The following is a 26,515-nucleotide window of genomic DNA, read 5'->3' on the forward strand; positions in this document are numbered from 1 at the left end:
ATGCTGAGCCGAACAGAAAACAGAGGTGGGTCCAAAGTGTAGCAGGTTATCAGGTTATTTGAGGCGATATGTTGGTAATTTGATTCGATATGTCATTTTTCACCTCCCTTAACCTATCCTTAGAATACTTGCAAAGCTGTACAATAAAGTAATATTGTATAGTTGTTCTTATAACTTGTAAGATATCACCTCCGTCTTTGGGTTTTTTGACCTCACCTCATATTAAAATAGGATCAGTAAATTAATACCAGGTGCAGGAGCTGTGCTCATTGGTGTACGTGTTCTGCTACTCCTGCAGGCGTGTGCAGGCTGCTATCTTCAGTGATGTCTGGAACAGAGTCTCATACGGACAGAGAGGAGGACTACAGGTTCCTCCACGGCATGCTGATGGAGAAGAAGCTCCACCTGCTCTTTAAGGTGGAAACACATTTGTGCTTTAAATTGGCCTTATTATGCTTTCCGGATTTTCCCTTTCATGTAGTGTACTATACAGGTTTTTGTGCATCTAAATGGTCTGCAAAGGATAAAATCCCAAAGATCCCTCCAGAGGGTGTTTCTCTCCTACACCCTCCCCCCCTGCCTGAAACGCCTCCATTGGACTTTGTTTACTGCATCACAAGCAGTATGAGATAAAGACCTCTATTTACATCAAAGCTTGTAGAAATGTCACAGTAGAGGCACAAAATACAAATATGAGGCCCCTTTAATGATTCGTGCTTGAGTTTTTTCCACTTGTTACTTCTTACTTAGTAGGTCAAATAACAAAAGTATTATCCATATGCAGTTGTTGACAGTAACATTTACATCTACTAAAGTACTGTACTTGAGTACAATGTTATGTTTCTTACTTATTGTACTTTACCTAAAGTAAGTATATATATTACCATAATTGAAGCATTTTTACTGCACTGCTTTTATTTATAAACTTTAATTACTTTCGAGTTCCAGATCCAGATGAATAATACAAAATGTAATCTTATCTGTAATGTCTTACTACAAGTTAAGATACACTTTATTGAACCTAAGCTAACTTGCAGAAATAAATGTAATTAAAAAAAACTCCTCATTTACAAGCTTTCAATAAATTATATTTTATTTCTATAAATAAATCATTTAAGATGTAAAAGTAGTTATAATAGTAGTTGTAGCAGTATTAAGAAATGCATAAAGTGCCTTTTTTACTGTAGAGAAAACCTTCATTGTGATACCTTCCTGACTTGGCAGATCCACGAGCGTCTGAAGCGTTTTGAGAAGCGGAGCCCCATCCCCGTCCAAGAGCACGCAGAGAGTCTGGCTTCAGAAGTAAGTGACTCTCTCCAAGCATTTTTGCAGAGGATGACAGTGTGACAGCAGAGGGAACAGGGAAGACATTGTTCAAATCGTTTCCTCCACATCGAGACATATTATCTGTCACACAGAAGCACGGGTGGATCGACCATCCTTCTTATGTGCACCAAATTATGAAATGTTATCTCAAAACTGTCACCTCTGATTTCGTCACTTGAAGTGTTGTGTTATGTCTTCAAGCCAGGAGTAAGGTCAGTGAGGACGGTGCAGAACAAAAGGCTGCTAAAACCATTTTGTGTGCAGTCTAATGTTGCAGGTTGGATGAATACAGTTAACTTCAGATTTAAAATGAAGTGACAGAGAGTGCTCCCACTGCGGCACCACCAGTCTCGATTCCCATGAAATAGATGTGAATCATCTTTCAAATACCAGTCCTTTTTGTTCCTGTTACCAACCAATCACTGCTATATTTCCATCTCACCCAACTACCTTCCTTGAACCACTTTGGTCATTTTACATCTTCATTTCCTCATTCCCCCTCTTGTTCCTGGTCAAAGTGTTAAACAAGGACATTCTAGATTAAGGTGACCAGATTTTCAAGATTAAAACCGGGGACATTTTGAGTTTTGCGGTCAATATATCATTAACATATCCAATTTTCTTCACTGCTAAAGAAAAAAGGGGGACAATTCTGGTTCAATGTAATTCGAACATTTGAACTGTTGGATACAAACAGAAGGACGATAGCTCATATATGAGACTTCAGGTCTTTTATTTTGAAACTGTACATCAGATTGTCCAGATTCTCTCTGTTGACTAGATGGGGTGTCCTGCTATCACCCTGAAGTGAAATAAGTATTTGATTGACTTTGAGTGACTCTTTGATTATGGACGCTTTCTATTAAATAATAATAAAATATAGATGGACAATAGATCTAATTTGAGATTTTAAACAGCATACATTTTAAATTGTGCTTCAGAAAGTAATTTTATTTTAGGAGTGTTGTGAGATGGTGTCAACATCAATTGAAATTAGTCACCTAGTGGAAATGTCAGATATGTCTTCATAACTGTATACTTACATTTTACATTCACTCAGTTATAATGTGGTAGTTATACGTAGTTTGTTTTACATTATTATTGATCACATTATATAGTACATATTTCTTAATTTAAGCTCCGGTATATATGAATATGTTTGGTGTGTTTTTTAGGTATATTTGTTATTGACCGAGTAAACGCTTTTATTTTGAAGGCAGTTTTTACAGGCCTCTACCGTAATGCATAGCAATACAACGTGCGGGCTGGCTTGACTGTGTTTTCCGAAGTGGGGGCTGGCTGGACCGCAGTCTGTTTACCCAGTGTTTTCTGACATGAAACGTGTTATTTCACCTTGCTATGTGTTTTTAACGTATATTAAAAAACGGGGACATTTCCGGGGACAGTTTCAACCGGGGACAGGCCAATACAAACGGGGACTGTCCCCGGAAAACGGGGACGTCTGGTCACCCTATTCTAGATAACACTTTGTTCTTACTCTCCTCCTTTTCTTATATTCATCCCCAAATCAAACAATTATCTCTACTATAGAGGAGTGCAGGAATGAGTCCTAAACCCGTAAATTAGTTCGCATTTTAGCACTTCTGGTTCACGCCGTTCGAAGCCGACAGTTTTTTGAACATGCTTTCGGTTAGATACCTGAAAAAAGGTCTGTGGTTAACATAAGCTTAAGAGATTGTCACGTATTGTTCTACAACATAAAATAGGTGTGTAAATATGCATCATATTAACGGCGGTGGTAATGAGTGACTTAACGAGACAGATACATGTCATCATGCAACACAAGTCTGCTTTTAGCTTAGCGGTGGTGACTCACAGCCATGCGAATGTGATGTAGTTGTTAACTTTAAAGCTGCATTCACATCACAAGTGGTAAACAGCGCTCCACTGACATTGCCGTTGTGTTCCTATGAAGAGAGCGGTGCTGCCATATTAGGGGAAAGTGCAACTCAGTGTAGCGCACTGCTCAAAGCTATCCTCTAGCGCTGTGCTTAAAGTTCAAATTATGAAAACTTTGACTTACCTTTTGACGCGCAACCAATCAGATAAAAGCTTGAGAAGCTAGCAGGCGAAGTCACCACATGAACATGAACAAAACGTTACTTGCCGTCTTCACCTAAAGGCCCTGAGCCTAACTTCATGCTGAGCAAAATGTTAACGTTAGCTATTTACTTATCGTAATCGCATTAACGCCTAAAACATCATGGAATGGGTGTAAATGAAGAAAATGTATGAATTTTTTTCTCCAAAATCCAATCGAAATGTCCCATTATGTTTTGTCAAGGGCCCCTTAGCGATGCTAAGCTAACTTGCTGACTGTTATTCTCGCCATGTTATTGTCTCTTTACCCCCATATCCTAGCCATGACACTCCTCTCTTCACTCCTTTAGCTTCAGATTCTGTTAGACAGCCACTCTCCGCCTGGCTTAAATGATCAGGACCCACTGGACGGGCCAAACCACGGCTCTGTTTCCCCTCAGAGAGGCTTCTGTTTGCTCACAGTGGAAACTAATGACCTTCATGCATTGTGTCTCTGGAGTGTGCCTGGACATCTTGAAGTATTAGAAGTCATAACAGTAATACACTCGACAGGACGGGCGAGTCCCTCACCGCCTCTCCAGTCAAAACTGACGGTCAAGGCTGTTCTGTTTTAGCCATTGCCGCAGATGCCGTGTAGCCTTGAACATTTGGGAGCGTTTTTTCCAACAGTGCCTGAAAGACATGAAACCATAACAAGCACACAGACAAATAATTGACATCAAGAAGAAAAGCAAAAAAGTCCCAGTGACGTGAACGGACCACATGAAAGTGTGTCACTACAGTCTGAATCAGATACAAGTTTCAAAAAAACCTTTTTGTCTCTCTTGGCTCTACTGTGTAGACTGGAGCAAACCTCACTCATGATATGATTTTATACCTCTAATTTCGAAATGATATACTGTCTTACTTCCAGCTGGCGGAAGAGCTGATAAACCAAGGCTGGACAGATGAAATCAAAGAACTGGTTGGCCTCTTTTCCCAACCCGACTTTAAGGTGAAGAGTATCTCCTTTTATGATGATGATGTGTTCCTGTAGCTTCTAATGTGTGTCAACCTTAAACTCCCCCAGTCAAGTTTTTTTACCAGTATCGCATCATTTCTACCCAAAAAAAAAGTTAAAAATAACTTAACATTTTGGAAAATATGCTTCTTTGCTTTCTTGCCAAGAGGTATCAGAGATGTTTGTTTAACCCTTTAACCTACGGCTTTATACTCCAAAAGACAGACATATTTAGACATATTTAGCAATCTTCTCAAATGTTGTGACAATTCCAATGGTGACCTCTTCTCAACAGCACTGTGTCTCTTACAGGCTAATAACAGCAATAAAGAGATCATAGCACTGATTCATCAAACCTCGAGAGACTTGGGTGTATCCTGATAACCAGAAGCGTCTTCTTTAAATGACCATTCATTTTTTCTCTCTTGGACAACACATTCATTGAACACATATTCCAAAATTGCATGTAGTGCTGGGATGGCGGATGAATAAGTGGTTCATTGGGTTTATTCCCCTTTTCTATTTTCTTTCTCTTCCTTTATCTCTCTTTTTGAATTTACAACATTTTGGGAAATAGTGTTATAATTGAAGTAACGTTCCATATTCTGTTTGAGTATCTAGATTGCTTTGCAGAATCCCTGCCAATAATAATATTTCAAACATAAATATCACTACAGATAGGGAATGGTTAGCTTATCTACAGACTTGAAGACAGATAAAGTGCCTGAAAAACCTGTTGCTAGCTAGAGATTTGTATTGCTCTTCTCATCTAACTCTTGACTAGAAAGTATAAAATAGTATTTTCCACGTAAACATGACCCTTAACTGTGCAGTATTCTGTCTGTTGCTGAAGCATATGCTTTAGCTTCCATTCACACGGACCATTTATGAAGCAGGAACATAATCCACCAATATAAGTAGTTCTTTCTACTTCAGAGCCCCAACGCTTCATTATAAGGAACCTACTCTGGTGTTGTTACATGTCCAGTCATTTTTTCTTAATCTAGCTCACACACAAACTGCAATCTAAGAAGCTAGTTTCAAAGTAGGAATGCTTCATTTGAGCTACTCTGATGCTGTTCAGGCGACACCACATATTATGACAAATTAATCCAACTGTAAATTCTATTTGTATGTATTTCCCCTAATTATTTTACCAACTGAGAGGTGTTGACAACTATTAACCACACTGTAAATGAAGCTAAATAACTCCCTAGTTGTGGTTATTAGTTTTCACTCATAGAGGCCCAGACAACTCCAATGCATGTTTCCTTATGTCAGATCTGCTGACAGTCATATGTCAGACACACACACACACACACACACACACACACACACACACACACACACACACACACACACACACACACACACACACACACACACACACACACACACACACACACGCACGCACGCACGCACGCACGCACGCACGCACACACACACACACGCACGCACGCACGCACGCACGCACACACACACACACACACACACACACACACACACACACACACACACACACACACACACACACACATACCATGTATACATCACTTCAGGGGACATTACATTGACTTACATGCATTTCCTGGAGACTTATCCTAACCTTAACCATAACCAACACATGCCTAACCCTAACCCTTACCCTAACCCTTACCCTTACCCTTACCCTAATCCTAAACAAGTCTTCACCCTAAAATGAATGATTCCCCTCATGGGGACCTCCAATTTGTCACCATAAGGGAGGCGAGTCCCCACACGTGACTGTGTAAACAGATTTAGGTACCCACAAGTATAGTAATGCTAGGCCACACACACACACACACACACACACACACACACACACACACACACACACACACACACACACACACACACACACACACACACACACACACACACACACACACACACACACACACACACACACACACACACACACACACACACACACACACACACACACACACACACTATAGAAATCATTGCTTTTCTTAATGAGGAGCCAAGGCCAGCCGAGAACTAACAGGTTTGTTTAAACAGTCCTAATGACCAGTTTGTTCTTGGCCCCAAAGCTGAAGCTCACACATACTTACAGTATGAGAAACTCAGGGTATAATTTTCTGTGAATGGATGTTTGTTTTTTGAAAACCTGTCTCTGAAAGTGGCCAGAAACACATTGCTCACGCGCTGGCAGCTTCTGAGCCGGACAATTGTTGATGGACAACATGGATATGTAGACTAACTGACAGATGTATTGGCTGGTTGTTAAAATCAATTTGATGAGCACATATTTCCCCCTTCTTCTTATTCTTTATCATCACAATGAATACCCTGTTTTTGAAATTCTACCTTTAGGCTCACGGGAGAGAAAAACCATTTATCCAGAGTAGTGTTTTTCGGCAAACAAACTTTGAGTTTATGCAAGGCCAAAGTTAAAAAAGAATGAACTCAAATTTTCAAAACTGGGCATTAAATATCAATTCATTGTCCCTTCAAAGGATTTATTTTCCTAAGAGCGTAGCCAGTATGACTGTTAGCAGTGTGGGGGGTTGTTTTTAGGTGGCCCAAATGCTGGCAGTACATTCCAGACTAAATCAATTGTGGCATGTTGGCACAGACAAAATTGAAGGCTTGCAACCAAGAGTTTGCTGTATTTGGATTACGTTGCTGTAGTGGGTGCAGGCAGGCCAGCCAAACCTATTGGGATTTTTGCACAGCCGCAGTCACCTTTTATTAGTCAATGTGGATTGTTGACATTTTTGTGTAGTGCTTATCAATTTTTACCCTCACAATTATATTATACCATCTGAAGCCTACCAAGTTAGCCCAACATTGTTGTTCATAGCAGAAAATGTATACAGTATAAGAAGTGGAAGTATAGTTACCGTAACGCCATTCATTGGTTTATGGCAGGGGAGTCCAAACTACGGCCCGAGGGCCAACTGAGGCCCGTGGCGCATTTTTTATTGGCCTGCAGTAAATTCTAAAAGTATAATGGAATATGTCGCACTTGTACTTGTAATTGTCTTATAATGAACTTATATAACATTATGTAAACATTTATTACACAGTAGTATTCATGTGTTAATAAGCCCAATTTTCCAAAAATGTTAAAAATAATGGAAACCCTATGGGGAGCTGTGATGTATGCTCTATATATTCAAATAGCAAGCATCATTTAATTTATTTGATTGATTTTGCTAACTTCTAACTTAACTTATGAGGCAATATACCTCACCTCTAGTGAAATTATTTTTCTGTATGTGGCCCTTAGTGAAAAAAGTTTGGACACCCCTGGTTTACTGATTACGGTATGCTTGAGCTTGGCACTTTGGCCATTGCCATTTTGGTTGATGGCCATCACTATCCTATTTCTATGGAACCAAAAGTCATTCGAGAAGGTGAAGCTAAGCACAACTGAACGCCAAGAACAAGACATTTTTTGGAGGCCAAAATGTTACAATTATCTTTCCTGAACTGTAAACACACTGAAAGGGTAAAAGTTCTTAGATAAAACCATGTGGAGCACTAAAGACGAACAACATCCTAGTAGTCACTTGTCAATCTCAAATTGGCTTACCCCAAAGCAAGCACTGCTACAGTATCATCTATTTATTCTGAATGAGACCATTTACAAAATGAACATCATTGTAACGGAGGTGATCTCTGGGGCCATAGATCTTGGCCTCCGTTACGGATTGTGTAGTTTTGTTGGTGGCAAAATGTATGTAGTGTGTGCATCTGTATGTGTTTTAGTTTGTCTGTCTCTGTTTGCTGGTTTTATGTTAAAAGTGTTCCCCTTCCCCCACGTCTGTTGCTGTTGATTGTGTGCACCTGGTGCCCTGTGTTGTCTCCTCCCACACCAGGTTATATTTTTGGACGTTCTGCCTCTGCCTCCTTGCTTGGTCGGGCCGCTCAATTGTCAGCTTCACAATCATGCTGTATTAAAGAAGACATATAGAGAGAATTGTTAAGCAATAGAATACATCAAGTTAGAAGCAGGGTTATTTTCTCATAGACTTCTAGACAATAAGATTTCTTTTGAAACAAGTGAAGTCACCCCCTGCTGGCTAGCGAGAATGCACGTTTTCAGAAGGTTGGTTAAACCTGAACTGGTTAAAGTTGTGTGGTTTTCCGTGTTTTTGCCTTAGCCAGTGCCATGTATCAAAGTGAGATGCATTACAGGATATTAGACCCAGTGTCCCAGTGTCCTACCTGAATGCTGATCCTTCACTGTTTTAACGTTCTGTCCTCAGAGTCTCCTGCGTGTCCATGATGCTGTAGCTCAGAGAACCTTTGAGCCCACTCTGCCACCAATACCTGACACTGTACTGGAAGACGATGAGGATTCTGTCAAAATTGTCAGTCTGGTCAAAACCAAAGACCCCCTGGTCAGTAAACATGTCTTCATATTTCAGAGGTCAAGGTCATATTTGGCTTGAACAAAGAGTATCATTTTATGGGCTTTCTTTATGAGAGGTAGTGAGAAGTTTGACACAGTTTGCCTCTTATGCATGCAATAGTATATACTGTATATATGCTATATTTCAGGCAACACGGTAAGGTTACAAACTTTCATGAACTTAAAACACACTGTGAAAGGGTTAAAGTAAAAGATGAAAGAGGTGACAGCACTCATACCTCTGGGTGGTAGCGACTTCAATCCTTTATTTTCTTTTTTCACTCTAAATGGAACGATGATTTACAAAATATCACGTTGTATTGAAGAAGACTTGAATACACCTAATTAATTTACCGAGGTAAATAATCAAATGAGAAGTAGATATATTTTCTCATAGACTTCTATACAACTGGACCACTTTTTGCAACCTATGGTGTTGCACCTTGCTGGCAATTAGAGTACATGCAAGATTACATGTTGGAGCTGTTTTAAGGCTAGGGCTGTTTCCCCCGCTGTTTCCCAATCTCTATGTACAACTAAGACAATCCTTCTGCAGGCTTTAGCTGCATATTTATAAGAATATATAATATATAATCTGCAAGAAAGCAGATAGCAATACTTTTATGTGGCTTTTCTTTTTCTTTTTCAGTAGAGCTTAAGAGCCTGTCAGCCTGTTTTGGTCTACCTAGCCTTGGCTTGTAATGTTTACAAACTGAATACAAATGTAAGCATTTAAGTTAAGACAACCATATGACAGGGCAACTGCGCTTGGATATATCTCATTTGTCCAGCTGCAATATCTGACACACACAGGCAGGGCAAATAAATAAACATGTCCAGAGGACAGCTGAAGTTTTTTCTCTGTTGACTGAATTGATGTCGTGTTGTCAAACTGCGTGACTGCTAAAGCCCTGCAGCCTCTGCCAAGGTGTAGCAGGAATACAGCCCTTGGAACGACAGGAAACACATGAGTAGATTCCTGCAGCTGCCATGAATTTGCAGTCAATTCTTCCACATCTTTTTTGCCATATTTCTGCTGTGACGCACAACGTAGTTTCTGTATTGTTTGGGTGCATATTGAAGCATGTGTATATGTTTATCCACTGATAAATTATGTCATTTAAATGAGTCCTTTAAGGCTGTATTAAAATTGATTGGGATCATTTGTTTTATGTTTCTGTTGTAAAACAAGTAGTTTTTATGATCTTTAATCATAGCAAATTTGTCTTGATAATACCGGAATGATCTGTCGGTACCACTTTCTTCCAAGCCATTGTCAATTATTTCTGGACATTTCCTGGATTCAATAAATTCAGTACAATGTGTGCATACTTTCGCCAAGGCCGCAAAATCCTCTGACTTTATTATTTTATTGATAAAATACATTTCAGCTTTTTTTTTTTATCGAGATCTCCATAAACTCACATAGGGACGGACAACTTGGGCTTACATGTGCCTTATTTTTTCCCTCACTAAAGTGGATCCTGTTTTAAATTCCTCATTTGAATTACACAGAAATGTTTCAAGATTCAAAGGTACAATTCCTTTAACGAAATAATCCTGAATCCACATCGAAAACATGTGTGTCTTAGCCTGTGGCCTGAGAAGTTTCCTTAGAATAAGTCTTTGATACGTTTTTGAAGGCAAACAGAACCAAAAACATATCGAGATAAAAAGGCTTATCTTAAGTGTAAATATATGACAATAATTGACTTAATGATGAACATTTCTTGCAGTGTGTATGTTTGAGCTTTGACAGTGGAATGTTTTTTCCGGACCAATAATGGAGAACATACTTTTGTATTGATCCCAAAACTAGATTGGAAAGGGGATTGACCTTTTTATGACACGGCCTCTTTGATCGATCCAGCATGTTCCAGTTTTCCAGAGAACAGGGTTACACCCGAGCGTGAGCTGATTGTACTCAGCTATAAGATGCTCTTTCCATTATGATTCACTCCACATAAATAACATCTTTTGAAAAAACGTTTTCCAGTGCTCTGTGTGTAACATGAAGGCAGTCAGCTTAATAGTCCCATCTTGAAACAAATAACCTTCATTCGAATGAAGCGACTCCAAAGGAGAAGCTTGTCTGGACTGTAATAAAACCAACATGCTATTTTCACCGTCCATTGCTTGACATCTTTGCCTGTGCTCTTCTGTTTGTCCATCAATCATCCTTTCATTCGCTAATCGCCATCCTCAAGGGTGCAACAATTAAAATGGATAAATCCACAGGGACGATTGTTGTGGCGAGGATCATGAGAGGAGGTGCAGCTGATAAAAGCGGTAAGCTAAATAACTATTTTTTCAAATAGTTATATGGTCAAATAACATGTACGAGAGGAGCATGTGGTAATTTCCATTTGTATTTCTAACACTTGGAAGGCCTGATCCATGAAGGAGACGAGCTGAAAGAGGTGAATGGAGTCTCACTGGAACACAGGAAGCCAAAGGAAATCCTTTCTCTTCTGGTTAGTCTCACCTTTGTGCCTTGGTTTTATACATCTCTTTGTTAAGTGTTTCTGTTTCCTTCTGTCTTTTTGCTCTCAACCTTATCTCTCTAAATTTAAATGTGTGAACTCAAAGGTTAATGCTGACGCTGTCAACAAAATCGATTAAAAGACAAAAACCAACAGAGCTTCAGTCTTTCTGTAAATAACGTTAAACTGTTTTACCATATCTGTATCCCTATTAACTCTAGCACAATTTTTTCAAATAAAATGATAGAACATTAAAGGTGTGTCATTTTGGACAAACCAGCTTGAGTGCGCTAATATCTGAAACTACGCAGCTGAAAAAAATCTGCCCTTTCCTTCAACGCGCACATGACCAATGAGGGCACGAGATAAGTTTGTATTTATTGTCAAAACATTTAATATATTCATTGCTATCGGGATGTTAAGAGCATTCCATGGAATAACAAAAAGGGCGTCTGAAATAAGTTACATACCCCACCTTTAAATCACAAGTGTACAAATATATAAGGATGTCAGTAATTTCCTAAAACAGCACCAAACGTTAGCAAATGTTACTCAAACAGGAGTAAAGAGTACATTTTGTTCAGGACTACTTCCTGCTGCGGATGAATCCACGTTTGGCGAACTTACTTATAGTATGTACAATACAATACACTGTATTGTATTATAGAGCACTTTACAGGTTTAAAGGGAATACAGCTTTATTTATAGAGCACTTTAAACCTCCAGACCAAAGTGCTAGATGTAGGCCTAGATTGTTGTATGGCCATGTTCTTTATTGTGTGTTCCATAGTTCTGCATTTGGCTCAACCTACTTCCAGTCAACCTACGTCCAGGCTAAGCTAATTAGCTTCTGGGTTTTAAGCTTTTTAGCGATTTGTATTTGTCTTCTAATCTAACTTTGCCCAAAGCAAATAAGAATCTCTTAAAATGTATAACCACCTCTTCTTCTCGTGCAGGCTCGATCTCAAGGTGAAGTTAGATTCACAATCATTCCTGCCTCCACAAGGGAAGAAATGTCATCAAATAAAAAGGTACAATACATATTCAAACACATATCACCATGCAGTGTGTTTTTTACGTTAGTTTAACATGCAATCTGGCTGCATGAGGAAAGCAGCTCCAGCTGGTTTCAGTAAAAAGAGATTAAATCAGTGGTATCTTGTGTGTTTGGTTATATTTAGTGTTTTTGCCATGGTGCTGTCACTACAGCAGCGCACTGTCAATAACTCAATTCAGATCAGACAGTCAAGTGTAAGACCATTACTAATTTTATTACAATGTCCTGCCTTTTATAATCTAAGCACTTGATTTATGATTGTCCACACATCACTTATGTAGAGCCACATCAACTTCATTTATCATTAAGGATAAATCTACACACCGTATGTGGAAACAATTGCAAATCCTTTTATGTGTTGGAATAGTTCTAGGCCACTACTACCAAATACATGATATCCAACCTGGAACCTGTTAGAGCAGGGAGCATTTGCTCTGGATTAAGATCAATTATTTTCTATGATCATGGTAATATTTCAAAAATGACACCAACTTATGTTACAAAGCACCAGACATAGTTGTTGTGCCGATTGCTAGGATACAGAAGTTCATAGGGTTGCAGTAGGAAAAGATAAGAATGAATATATCGATTACGCGGCAACCTGTTTTGTTTAAAAGAACATAATATTTCTTCAGCTGTTTATGCAGGCTCTTTTCGACTATGATCCCAACGAGGATCCCACCGTTCCGTGCAAAGAAGCAGCAGTAGCCTTTAGAAAGGGCGACGTCCTCCAGATAGTCAGCATGGAGGATGACACCTGGTGGCAGGCCCGTCACCTTGGGGACAGCAAAGATCGGGCAGGACTCATCCCCTCGCAGCAGCTCCATGAGAGGTCATAATTTGATATTTTTTATACTGTGGCTGACAGGTGCAAACTACAACGGCCAAACACACACAATAAACGAAACACTGCAGATAAAAAAACGCTGCAAGAATCTCAAAACACAACAGAAACCAGGTGACACTATAAATGGATGCACACAGCTGGGACCTGAGCGATTACGTTCAGGGAGTATACAGTTGGCCAACTGTCTCTGTTGGAACGGTTGGCTGCTTCAAGTGTTTTGTCAGTATACCTGAAATGACTAGGTTAGCTAAGTTAGCTAGCTAGCTTACAGCAGATTTGAAATCACATTGTTAAAATAAGCCAATACAACTTACATCTTAGGTAAGTTTCCAGTAACAGTGATTGCTGGCCAACTTTATAATCCCAAAACGTCAACATGTGTGCTCCGTTCCCAGGTGTGTGCATCACTTTTTAGTGTCCCCTTGTTCCTGCTGTCTTTTGAGCTTCTTGCAGCGTTTATTATTTGCAGCGTTTCGCTAATGCAGCACTTTTAGTAAATGCTGCACATGTTTCTTCAAGTTGGTGAATGTTTTATAAATGCTGTGCATGTGTTGTCAAATTGGTTAAGATGTTTCTTCATTTGTTTTGGCACATTCCTGTTATTGATTTGCATTGTTTTTGAAACTGCAGCGCTTCTCTTCGAATGGAAATGCGTTTGGCCGTTGTAACGTGTTTGCACCTGACCTGTGGTCCGCAGTATTTTTAGTCTATTTAAACACACTGTCATCTAACATCTATCTTAAAGGTGGGGTAGGTAAGTTTGAGAAACCGGCTCGAGATACACTTTTTGTTGTATTCCATGGAATGCTCTTAACATCCCGATAGCAATGAATATCTTTGACAAAAAATCCATACAAAAATGTCATCTGTGGAAGCCGTAGTACTGTAAAAAAGCACGACCAATCATTTGAGCCTACCTGCCTGTCAGCCTTCCATCTGTGCACAAACTTATCTCGTGCCCTCATTGGTCATGTGCGCGTTCGTGTGTGTTGGAGGAGGGGCTCTGTAAGGAAGTGACAGATTTGTTCCGGCTGTGTATTTTCTAATTATACCGCACTCAAGCTGGTTTCTCCAAAATTACCTATCCCACCTTTAAATTCTGTTTTGATACACCCTTGTTTCCTTCGTCTTTGTACAGGAGAGTTGCACTACAGCGACCTAAAGCGCTGTTCAAGGCCCGACCAGTCAAACCACCAGGTGATGAGTCGACATTTGTCAATAAAATCAACCACACCTGAAAATAGTAAAAACTTTTAACACTTTCTAATAAACATATTAAAGCTGCTTTGGCGCTAAGAGGTGACAGGTCATGTCTGAAGATCAAGTCAAGGTCACGGCTGAACTCTGCTGCCCTCCCGTTGTACTCACTGCTTTTGTTTTCTCCACATGCTCCACAGATGTGGCGGAAGGTACTGTCTGTTCGAATTTGCTTTTGAAACTTACCTCGAATGTAATACACGTGTATATTTTAGGTTTTGGGTTTTTAAAGATTTAAAGAGGTGGATTATCCAAAAATAATATGATGTAATGCTTCTTGGAAGTACGGTACGGAAAGGATTCTGTTATTTGTTTCCTCCAAACTGGTTTATCTGGCCCTCTGCGTTGTGCTAGTTTTTCGCTAACAACAATGAACCAATTTGTAAGAGCGAGGTAGTTATTAATATTTTCTAAATTGTCGATATCATTTCTAAATGAAACTATTATTAGAATTCCCAAAGCAAAGATATTAGGACATATTGGTCGGAACATATGTTAATGCTTTAAAAGAGAAATTTCAGAACGACGCACGTGTGTCATGTCTTGTGGTTTGTGTTCATGGTTTTCTCTCTCTTTCCTCTTCTCTCTTCCTGTTTTTCCAGTCATGGATGACGTAGACTACGGAGCTATAACAGGGATCCACATTGGTGAGATGTTTGACTTGTCCCAAGTGAAAATGAACTAATGTGATTCAGGGCAATTGGACTTGAAGCAATAAAATACATTGAGAAAAAACAGCAACAAAAGGAGACCAGGCTTATATTTAAATTACAAACCAGTTTATATGATGATGTAATTTTGTGGGTTTGGGGATTTAGGGTTTTAGCTGTCCCATGTATCCCATTTGTCTTGATCTCATGCATTGCGTGTGTGCATATGTTGGATACTCATATGGGGGGGTGCACTTACGGCTGTTTGTAAAAAGGTTCCAAGCGTCTGTACGAGAAAGCTAATTACAGATGTTGCGTTATATCAGTTCAAAAAGTAATGTGCATTTAATTATGTGCATTTCATTTGATCTCAGGCCAGCTTCCACCTGATGACATGGTTCAGAGTCTGTGTTTCCTCTTTGTCTGGCATGTAAAATGTTATCGATACGGCACAACCTGACTGAATGCAGAAGAATCTGAGCAGAGAGGGCTTAACAACAAGGCAAATAGTGGGGTTTGTTTACAATAAAAGTCATGCTAATGGGGCGAAACAGGCTAACAGCTTGTCCCCGGGTTAGTTTATTTCTTAAAGATTTGGTTCTGGTCGGTCTTAGAACTGTTTGAAATGAGACGAGAAGATTACCGCACACATGTCTGTTGAATATTAAGCTTAAAGCTAGCAGCCAGTTAGCTTAGCATAAAGACTGTAGCCCCATTAGCCATGTATTTGTGATACGGCAAAAACAAATGTATGATCAGGAGAAAATTACATTTCCTTTTAAACTTAATTTACTATAAAGTTTTGTTGGAGACCAGGCTGGAACAATATTTAAGTCAGTAAAATCTTTGTTTACATTTCCAATAATTTGTTGTTGAGGTCTTATTTTGTCAAATCATATTTAAGGGATTTGATTAATAAACATAACTTTATTTAGTCCATTTGCTTCTACTTGTATACGTAATTGAAATTAAGGTCGCCAAAGTGAAAAAGTTAAGATACTTTTGGAAACAACTTTATTGTGTGGTCAGTAAACAAAACCCTCTCTCTATTCCTCCGTACCCAAATCTCTAAAACGGGGGTACAACGGAGCTGATCCAGATTTGCGTCCGATATGACGTAATATCAGAAATGTGGGCTGGCTTTACACCCACGGCCCTATCAGAAACGTCGCTATCAGAAACAATGCCTGACTGTTTTGGACGTAATATGGTCTTTGTTTACATTAGCAAGCATCGCTAACACTCAGAGCTAACCTGTAGGCTAATGGAGAGAGTATGTGTAAAAAAGCAGGAATTAAAAAAAGGAACTCGCCTTGTGAGAGAAAAAGCATTTGAGCTCCATACTGTTTCAGAAATAATCCTTGATGTGGTTTTGAAGATGATATGGCGTTTCAACATGGCAGCTTTTTTTTAAAGCTAAGGACCCAAAATCAGCACTTCTCTAACAGGGCTGACACAGAGGGGTATGAGGCTTGGCTAGAATCTGTTTGGTATTTTGAGCAAAACACATCATACTGTAGACATGTTTTTTATATATCTGGAACACATAATGTATGCCTAAAAATAGTATGATATGAAACCTTTAAGGTCGGGTCCTAGAATAACCCGTGCAGCTTCATATTTTGCGTCACTCAGAAATACAGTATGTCCCGTTATATAAGCGAACTTCTGATAAAGCTAACTTCTGTATCAAAGTGACTTTGGACTGAGTGACCTTCTTGTATAATTATCTTACATTTTGGAAAATATGCCTATCTGCTTTCTTGCCACGTTTTTTTGTTTTGTTTAGTTCTTATGGTCGGACTGACGTATTCAGTACCACTAAAAATGGACTCAATGGCCTTGGACGCCAATCCTTCATACTGAGAGTATATGTCCACTCTATTGGACTGCAGGTTGAGGCTCATATCATATCATCTTGACATAGAGGGCTCAGGCCCAGTTCATGACATGCATCGCATGTATTGAATCTCCTGACAGTTTTATCTGACCATTATTTCATATTTTAAATGTGTCTTACAGCATTTCCAAAAATGTCCTTCAGTTTTACAGCTGAGAGCATTTTCAGTGACACATGATGAACTTCACTGCCAGTTTTCCTTAAAATTGACAAATATGCTTTCTTATAGACCTTGTTTCATGCTATAGGCTTTCTCATTTGTTGTATGACATACGTTTTAGACAGTGTGTATTACACTGACATTTCTCAGTGAATTCATCAGTTTCAATCCCATGTAAACAAAAGTTTGAAATCTCTACTAATTGTGCCATGTTTCTTAGAATGAAGCCCAGAGAGGGAACGGACAGATATGCTTACAAAGAGAAATTACAGCTGACGTCAAAGCAAGCCTGGCAGCACCACTTAGCAGCAGTTAACATTATGAAAAAGAGAAGGCCTGCCAGACCACAGTTGCATGGCAGACGCTGGCTGTCAGAGAGCCTACAAGCGACGCTTGACAGACGGAGTTGTCGTCTACTGCAGGGTTAGGGCTTTTCAGGATGGTGCTTTACAGAAGAGTTTGGGTGGCAGTGTTGTGTTAGTGTTGAACACTTGTATTGATTCACTGTACCTGCATGTGTAAATTAGTAGGGGATTCACCTCAGTAACTTTATATTAATTCCAGACATTGTCTGTACTGCAGTCACGAAGCCCCAAAAGAAAATCAATGAAAATGGTTTCAGGGCAATTTCAATGAGGCAATTTTCAGCTAGGTTTTCAATGATACGCCTGGCAGGTCTGAGATCCATATCTCTTTTTTCCAGCTGGGTTGAGAAGAAGTTTCCGACTCGGAAGAAAGAGCAGTTGGGCCAGAGAAGCGGCTCGGTCCAGGAGTTGGAGCACAGGGGTACACAGCTCAGTTCGACCCCCTGCCTACAAACAGGTGACCCCCTACCACAGAGACCCCAAGGACCCACACCGTCTGGTTGTTCTGGTTGGTACGTACAGTATGTGGTTAACATACGGTTGCACAAAGAAACAGGAATATTCCCATCTTTTGTGGAGATGTTTAAGAGCACACTGGCAACATCTCGTTAAATAGGTTACTGTGCTAGTCTAATGCAGTGGTTCTCAAATGGGGGTACGCGGCCCCCTAGGGGTACGTTGGAGTACTGCAGGGGGTATGTGAAATTAATTGTATGTTAATGGGGCATTTAAACAAACTACTAATAGTAGATGAACTACTTTATTCAAAAGTTACAGTAATTCTGGATAATAAAATGGGAAAAATAAACAGGGTGCTGTCTTTTCCTCTCCCTCTCCTGACAGCCCGTCAGTCTCGTGCAGCTCGCTGAACCTGTAAGTGACCCGATAGTAAAGAATAAATATATTTATAATTAGTTTAGCTAGTTCCATAGTAGATAAACTAGCTATGTGTGTTGTGTCTAACTCTTACCTCTAGATTCCACCGGGTCCGTCTGCGCCGCGTTACGGCCATGTTACGGCTGCGCCGCGGCGTTCACAGCGATCACGGCCACTCTAGTCAATGGGTGCTATTCCACCAGACGCGCCGCGTTACGGCTAGAAGCATCGCAGAAGCGTCCCAGAAGCATCTCGGCGCTGGGCTCCGCTAAAAATAGGATGCAAGTCTATTTTCCACGCGACGCAAGGCGTTGCATAGTGCCGGGCAGGAAGTGGACCGGTCAGAGCATCCATTAAATCCCCAAAATAAACTAGTTTTGCATGATCTTTCAAGTAGGAGGAGAAATGCCAGCGTTCTCCTCCGGTTTACAGGCACTGTGTGTAAATTATATGTATAGAATAATTATGATGATGAATGCATTTTTTTACCACTAAAATACAGCAACATGATTTGATTCATGTCGTTTATAACTGGACTATTACAATTATTACTAACTTTGTCTGTACAAAGTAGCCTGTCCAGGAAATGCCCAAATCAACAAAAACTGCGAGCCGGCACACAAGACGCTCCGCTTCCGAAACGCTTCTGAAACGCGCCCGGTAAGTTATGGCGCTGGAGGAGGTCAGACCAAAACCGCGGGGCAGCCATGACGCGGCGCAGACGGACCCGGTGGAATCCCGGGGTTAGTGTATTTTGCTCCGCTCAACGGTCCGTCACAGCGGCGGAGCTGTGATCCGGAAGAGCTGCATGTTCTCTGTCAGCAGCAGCTGATCTGATCTCTGATCTCTCTCTCACGTCCGGTTAGACTTCACTCGCGTTTATGTCCAAATCTATCAGATCTAGCTAGTTCTAGTTAATTATATGACTGCCTGCTTATCAAAGGACCTAAACAATAAGCGTTGCTTGGCAACGGCCTGCGGCCGCAAAGTATAGAGCAGCATTATGCATATTTTTATATGAGGGGTCAAAATCCCATGTTCATAAAATGCTCATATATTTGTTTCTCTTCATTCCCCATGCCCCAAAATAAATAAATATACACATTTTAGGAAGAGTAAGGAAGTTTGAGCAGTGTGGATTTTATATTAACAAAGTTACACATATTTCAAAACGCCAAGTGTAATAACTGCAGTTTGCCTCCCTGTCACCGAGAATGACAAAGATCCTCAGTGAAGCACAAGCCCATGTTTCTCACTAAATTGTAAGTACAACTTATTAAAAAGATCAGTTCAATGCAACTAAAGTCGTCTTAGTGTTATGGCATGATGTTAAAATTGGCTTGCCATGAATTTGGCTTGTAAACATTTGAAATGTAGCATTTAAGTGTTTCTCAGTTACAAGGTTGTTGTTTTAATAAATCAGACACTGATGGTGCAGCGCTGTACTGTACATCTTTATATAGACATTTTTTCCCTAACAAATTGTTTTAGCGCTGATCAGGGGGTACTTGGCTGAGGGTTTTTTTCAAAGGGGGTACATTATTGAAAAAGTTTGAGAACCACTGGGCTAATGTAGTATATTGTGTTCATAACATTTCATATTGATTTAATATTTAGCAAAAAATGGTAGTTACTGTGGCTTTATGTGCAATAGTTTTTTGTTTTATATCATCCCCAGCCTTCTTTTGTCCATATAAAAAACAACATGATCCCATTCACTAAAAGAACACTATTATTTATATTGTAGCAGTTGTTGATCAAAAGAAAAAGTAATGTCCTGATGAAGATTTATTTCCCGACTCTTGAGTGCAAGAATAATCCTTTCCCGTCATAAGCACGTAAACACTGTCAGAGAACTCAAGTCAGAATATATTTTGTTCTCTTAAGTTACCAAGTGGCCCACCCCAGACTCACTTCCCTGCCAACCTCGCCGGTCTGCTCTATGTATTTCTGAGCTATATCTCTCCCACGGGAATTTCACATTGAGCCCCGCTGAAGGTATTATGATACGACTGGTCGTCTGTGACCGAGGGAAATCAAAGAAAGAAGAGAAGGGCAGAAGAGGGACAGAAAATCGAAGGTGGAGGGCAGAAAGAAGTGAAACAAAGTTAATTAAAGAGGCGAAAAAACATTAACCAGATATAGTAGATTAATGATAGTAAATGGAGAGAAGGGGAAGAGTGGATTGTGAATTATATTCCTCATAATGTCAGCGAAGTGCTCCATCATTAAACTGGAACCGTTAAGACAGCTTGGATTTAGAGTTAGACCTCTTTAATTGAGTTGGAGTTTACCCTAACTCTGGACTACGTTTTTCTGCTGTGAAGGCTCTTCGTTGACCGGAGTTCATCATTAGCAATATATAGCTTATTGGCAGTGAGATTTATGGACAGGAATACCAGAACCTGGATGGCTAAAGCAGCACCAGATGGATAATGTTGGACCAGGTTAGAAATATGTCCTCTTTTGTTTGCATTGCATACGCACTTTGAATGGAACAATAGCCATAGGAAAGTTGGTGAAAGCGACTGCCAGCCGATTTAAGCTCTACAGATCGTGTAACTCTTGAATAAAAAAAGGTCAGGAGAAAGTATCCACAGTGCCCGATGATGCTCCTCTCCAGCTCGGTGGAGCAGCTGTGGAAGACATCAGTGGTGTAAGAGTGGAGAGTCCATAAACCTGATATTTTGTATCGAGCTCATGCAACCCTGTGATGGAAAAGGCAGGTATGTCAGGAATCTTACTTTCAGACGGCGCTCCATTCGAGTGATGCAATCTGGGGGCTGCGAAAAGCTGCTTTAGAAAAGAAAATCCCAGATGCTACAGTATGTGTGTGTGTTGTGTGTATGTGCTTTATCCTGTGCATCCTACACTTTAATGACACCGATACTGTGTGGCTTTGCAGATGTCACGTTTAGACGGGATGCTATGGATTTTCCAGAGGGCTTCGGAGCAGTTAATGTTCAATAGAGAGACACCGGCGAAGAAAGAGACGGCGAACCGTTTTCAGACTGAAATCAGTATGAAATCAGAGCTCTGTCTGTCTGACTGTCTCCCGCTCCCCTTTGTCGTTCTCTGATTATAAAGACAGATGTGTCACCAGATCACTAAGCCTATTTGATGTTGTAAGGCAAACAATAGTACATAGTGATTTTGGGAATGAATACCTACATACAGAACACAGTGTTTCTATCTCCGTCTCCAGGTCCCAGTGGCGTTGGCGTTAATGAACTGAAGAGGAGGCTCCTGCTCTCAGACCCTGACCACTATGGCGTGACTGTACCGCGTAAGATAGACTTCCAGAAATGTCACCTTTACCTCCCGCGCACTAAATGGTTTCTCATCCCGAATAGCTGTCTTAAGCCTCTCGTCTCTTTTCTTTCAGACACCACACGTGAGAAGAAAAGGCAGGAGAATGAAGGGGTGGATTATAATTTTGTGTCAATATCCATGTTTGAAGAGGATATTCTCAATCAAAGGTACATGAGGAGGTGTTTCCTTTCCCATGATAGTAACAATTGTCCCCTTTCATGAGAGTGATGTTCATCTCTACTGCTGTCTGATTACATGTTATGATGTTTTCTCTGTCTGTTCACGGACTGCTTGGTTCTGTTTCTAGGTTTGTAGAATATGGAAGATACAGTGGACACTACTATGGAACAAGTGTAGATTCCGTGCACAAATTGATGGCTGAGGGCAAGGTGTGCCTTCTGTGTGTGCACCCTACTGTAAGTACTAAGCCATTTAAAAATTGTTCATGTTTACAGAAATTAATTTGGACAATTTTCAGAGGAGTAGGAATTTCTTTGCCAAATAATCCACATTTTCGATGGTAAATCATTTTCGATGGTAAATCACACCACAATTGTGCTGACAAGGTTAATTGCGACCATTGCCCTTTCAGTTATAAACCTAGTCTTTCAACATCTTTCAACTTCATGTTTGAACTAATAAAATAAAGTTTCCAATAGCCCATGTGTGTTTGCCACAGGGTTTAGTTCTTGGCAATCTCGAAACCAATTGGCTAGGTGATGGCAATAAGCCTCTGGGGGCAAGGGGCTATATTATGTTGGGGTTTTGGTGTAGCATTCAGTCAAAGCTTCCTCTATCATGTCTACAGTTAGCAACTTGAGACTCAAGAATGGAAATGGAGTTGCGAGACTGTGTCCTGTTTACAATCTAACAAAGAGCTATTGTCAGCTGATCACCATTCGATCCAAGATTTCACAATGTTTTGCTTTAACCCTCCTGTTGTCTTTGGGTCAAATCTGACCGATTTACTACTTTCATCAATCATAACAATCATTTGTTTTACATTTGATTGCATTAAGGCTTTATGATATCCTTCACAGTAGACATTTGAACATGTAAAATTGCTGGTCACCACTTTCGTTGAATTTTGGATGATTTAGTCAACTTTGTAACACCCATGGTGTTCCCGGTGACCGCCATAAAGAAAAGGAATTAGTAACCATCCGGATCAGATCACACACACACAAACACCCACACACACACACACACACACACACACACACACACACACACACACACACACACACACACACACACACACACACACACACACACACACACACACACACACACACACACACACACACACACACACACACACACACACACACACACACACACACACACACACACACACACACACACACACACACACACACACACACACACACACACACAGAACAATGTGACACATTTCCCGCTCTTATGTGCCCATCCCCCCACATGGATCACACCTGGCACACGCAATACATGTTCAGTGTCTATTCTTTGTATATTTACTGCAGTTGTTCGTGTATACCAGTAGTCTGATACAATATGTACAGTTTGAAAGGGTGTTAAATGAAATTTGGTGATGATTAATGGTTTTTGTGTTAATGTATAGCAGTTAAAACAGGACCGGTTAAATGTGACCGCGAACACCAAAGTAAGGGGGGGGGGGGAAACGAACACAACAGGAGGGTTAAACACAGAAAGTTCAGAAAAAGTCTAGTAAAATGTGATGGGCATTATTATTCAGACTACTAACAAAAACAAGACCGCTTTGATACCAACATCTTGTCTTGTTGCCCCCAGATACTGTATTCTTCATTCATACAGATCTATTAATAACTGGAAGAGGTGGGAAGCCAGCATGGGATCAAATGCTATGGGTTCCTTTTAAACAAGAAGGAACTTGTTACTTACTTCATCAGAGGAATGATATAGGGCATTTAACTAGACCTACCCAAACAGTGGGAACAGTTATGAGTGCTTTGGTACCGTTTGGTACACAATAACTGTCCATGTGTGGACATTTGAAGGAAAGAAAGGGTGATCAAATGCAAAACATAGGGGAATTGTTTACCGTAGGTTTGTAATCTGCTACACATCATTGCCTGTTTGGCATTTATAGTCTGGAAAGTGATCCCTTAAAGATGAAATGTAACCGTATTTTTTTAATGTGTTGAAATTGTTTAGATCACCAACTACTTCTGCCTTCTTTTTGGTCTTCCTCACCATAGAAAATAAAGCAAGTGTACAATTCTGAATTCAAACCATACGTGGTGTTCGTGAAACCTCCGTGTATCGAGGAACTACACCTCACCAGACGGAGAGTGCATTTTGTCTGCGATGAAGTCGACAAGAACTCAGTCAGGGTCTTTTCGGTAAGAGAAACAAAAACAGAAACACGTATACATGTTTGAAAACGGGTGCTTGTTCCATGTCTTGTAACATGCGAGGCGGTGTGAGGTTAAACACTCTGGCCTTGATGGACCCACCCAACCTCAAAGACATGCACACACCCAAAACCCCCCTGACTCTTGCGCACACCTTGCCGTACATATGGTTGACCCCTTGGTTTGCTTTTAAGAGACGTTTAATAGATAGGTGGAGTTACAAGCCTGCTTGGTGGGTGGCTTCTTGTTCCATTACTAAGGTGAGTACAGTTTGTCCAGGAGATAAAGGGGCACATCTTGTGTTGGTTTACAGGACTTGTGTCAAAGCACGAGCACATATGTGTGATGAAGCGTGTTTAGGCCAAGACACTTTGGTAATCTACATCTGGCTTCTCCTTCACTCTTTGACCCTGGCTGCCCATGGTGCCCTTATTAAACCCATGAGGTCACACACCTGTGTTGCAACATGGCTGGAGTTTCCCCGGTGCCACCACAGTCTTCAGAGGGTTCAGGCATTTCTTATTGCGTTCAACTTGTACCACAGCTGGTGTGAAAAGGTCTCTTATCCTTTACTCCCAGCATGTAACGACGTGTTACGCCTTGGTCTGTATAGCTGAATGGTCACAGGGATCCGTTCCATGTCCTGTTAGGTTACAGTATGTGCAGATTATTGTAAAAACAACCTCTCGGAGAACGTCACCGTATGGTCAGGCTTTCGCTGTTCTGTTTCCATCAACAGTATTTCTCAGATGAACGTTGAAATCATCATTAATCATCTATTGCTGTTTTTTTTCCTTCTGCATAGATTACTTTCATCTTTCACTCGATGATTAATTAAAGAACACACAAGTAAAGCTTTGGAAATAACTGATTAGATGTAATATATAGCCAGAGGTGGGACCAAGTCATTTGTTTCCAAGTCACAATAAGTCATAGTCTTTGCACTCAAGTCCTTAGTCAAGACAGTAAATTCAAGTCCCAAGTCAATTCGGAAGTTCTAAACTTTGAGTATTCAAATTGTAAAAAAAAAAATTGTATCCATTGTCCTTTCTTACTTCTTGTTTGGATGATGTTAGATTGTTTCAAACAAATTATATCTTGGAAATTGAATGTCGACTTAATTGAATGAATAGTGTTCGAACATTAGTAGATCCAGGAAATAATGGGAAATCAGGTATGGATCTTTGGAACACTTTTTAAAGCACTCTATCTTCGGGCTTTGAGTAGGAAACAAGTAGTTTCAAGTTAAACATTCTCAAGTCCAAATGAAACCACAAGTGTTAAAGTCGGAGTCCTTAAGTCATCAAATTGATGATTCAAGTCTGATTTTAGCCCAAACCACTGTACCTCATGTTGCTACATTTTATTTACCAAGGCGTTCTCTTGCCACAGGAGGAGGATTTTGAGGACATGATTACCTTGGCTGAAACCATGGAGAAGCAGTACGGGCACTTGATTGACAAGGTGATTGTTAATGGAGATATCGTGGTGGCGTTCAGAGAGCTGAAGGTGGACCTCGAGAAGGTACAAAAGGCAGAAGTCCACTGGGTTCCTGCAGAGTGGAATTGCTCGTCATCACCAACGAAAGCACGCAAAAGTTGCAGTCACCTGGACAGCTGGATTTGAACTCTGAACTTACAAGAATAAAAGAACCCCAAAAACAATGTATTAGTTCTATTTAGTTAGAATTCAATACCATGAAAATCGAAAATGTCCGTTTGTAAACAAATCCTGGGATTACCACCATTACACCAAGTGTCCCTTAGTGTATCTCTAATTAGGCAAACAGAATCCATCTCTTCCTCCGTCTATTTGAGACTCAGTTTTTCTGTTGGCTTAAAAACGATGGCTCACAGGGCCGAGAAGTAGAGGAAAGAACGTAAAAATAAGGAAACTCTCCAGAGCTTGTGGCTAAGTGTAATCCTTCCCTGCCAAGTTGCAAACATCAGCATGTAATTATTCTGACAGCTGCTGCACTTCAATTAACTGTAATGTACACCAGAGAAATATTATTAGTAGCAGTCGGGCAGGCATTGTACCAACAACATGCTATACGAAATCGAGACATAAACAAGAAAGGAGTTAAATAAAGAATGACCAAGAAGTAAAACATGTTTTAATGGCTCTAAGTTTAATAATTGTGTATATATTCAAGGATTATAAATGCTTTGTGTATGTCTCACAATTATTGTACCACTGTAGAAACATGGTTAAGTGTTTGTATTTTGAAGCGCCCTACGCAAAAAATATACTCTATGGACCATTAACTGTAATGTCTTTTTTTATACACAAAGATATCAAGAAAATAAAGAATATTGGCAGAGAGCCACCATTAGTGACACCCCATTAACAAATACTCATATTTGAGCATCACAGCTGCCTTTCGGGTGCAGATTCTACTGATTCTACACAAACTGCTTAATCTTGTTCTGTTTAAT

The 26,515-nt window shown here is 40.2% G+C and overlaps 1 protein-coding gene across 1 annotated transcript; it reads left to right on the forward strand.

Moving 5' to 3' along the window:
- On the forward strand, window positions 1–25,703 carry LOC117462817 (MAGUK p55 subfamily member 7-like). The gene is made up of 17 exons (XM_034105151.1): window positions 1–25; window positions 299–417; window positions 1,225–1,302; window positions 4,301–4,381; window positions 8,647–8,781; window positions 11,000–11,081; window positions 11,181–11,266; window positions 12,232–12,306; window positions 12,968–13,164; window positions 14,318–14,376; window positions 15,039–15,083; window positions 17,850–18,023; window positions 21,593–21,673; window positions 21,773–21,866; window positions 22,007–22,115; window positions 23,922–24,065; window positions 25,470–25,703. Exons 1-17 carry the CDS (start codon window positions 1–3, stop codon window positions 25,701–25,703), a joined length of 1,818 nt encoding a protein of 605 aa, XP_033961042.1.
- Window positions 25,704–26,515: the final 812 nt, after the last annotated feature.

The sequence above is a fragment of the Pseudochaenichthys georgianus genome, chromosome 17 (assembly GCF_902827115.2).
Source record: "Pseudochaenichthys georgianus chromosome 17, fPseGeo1.2, whole genome shotgun sequence".
Lineage (NCBI taxonomy): Eukaryota > Metazoa > Chordata > Actinopteri > Perciformes > Channichthyidae > Pseudochaenichthys > Pseudochaenichthys georgianus.

Excerpts from the sequence above, each read along its gene's own strand:
- LOC117462817 (XM_034105151.1), top strand. The coding sequence starts at position 1 with ATGCTGAGCCGAACAGAAAACAGAG. Across the intron at positions 1,303-4,300 it reads CAGAGAGTCTGGCTTCAGAA|CTGGCGGAAGAGCTGATAAA; the intron begins GTAAGTGACTCT and ends TCTTACTTCCAG. Across the intron at positions 12,307-12,967 it reads AAATGTCATCAAATAAAAAG|CTGTTTATGCAGGCTCTTTT; the intron begins GTACAATACATA and ends ATATTTCTTCAG.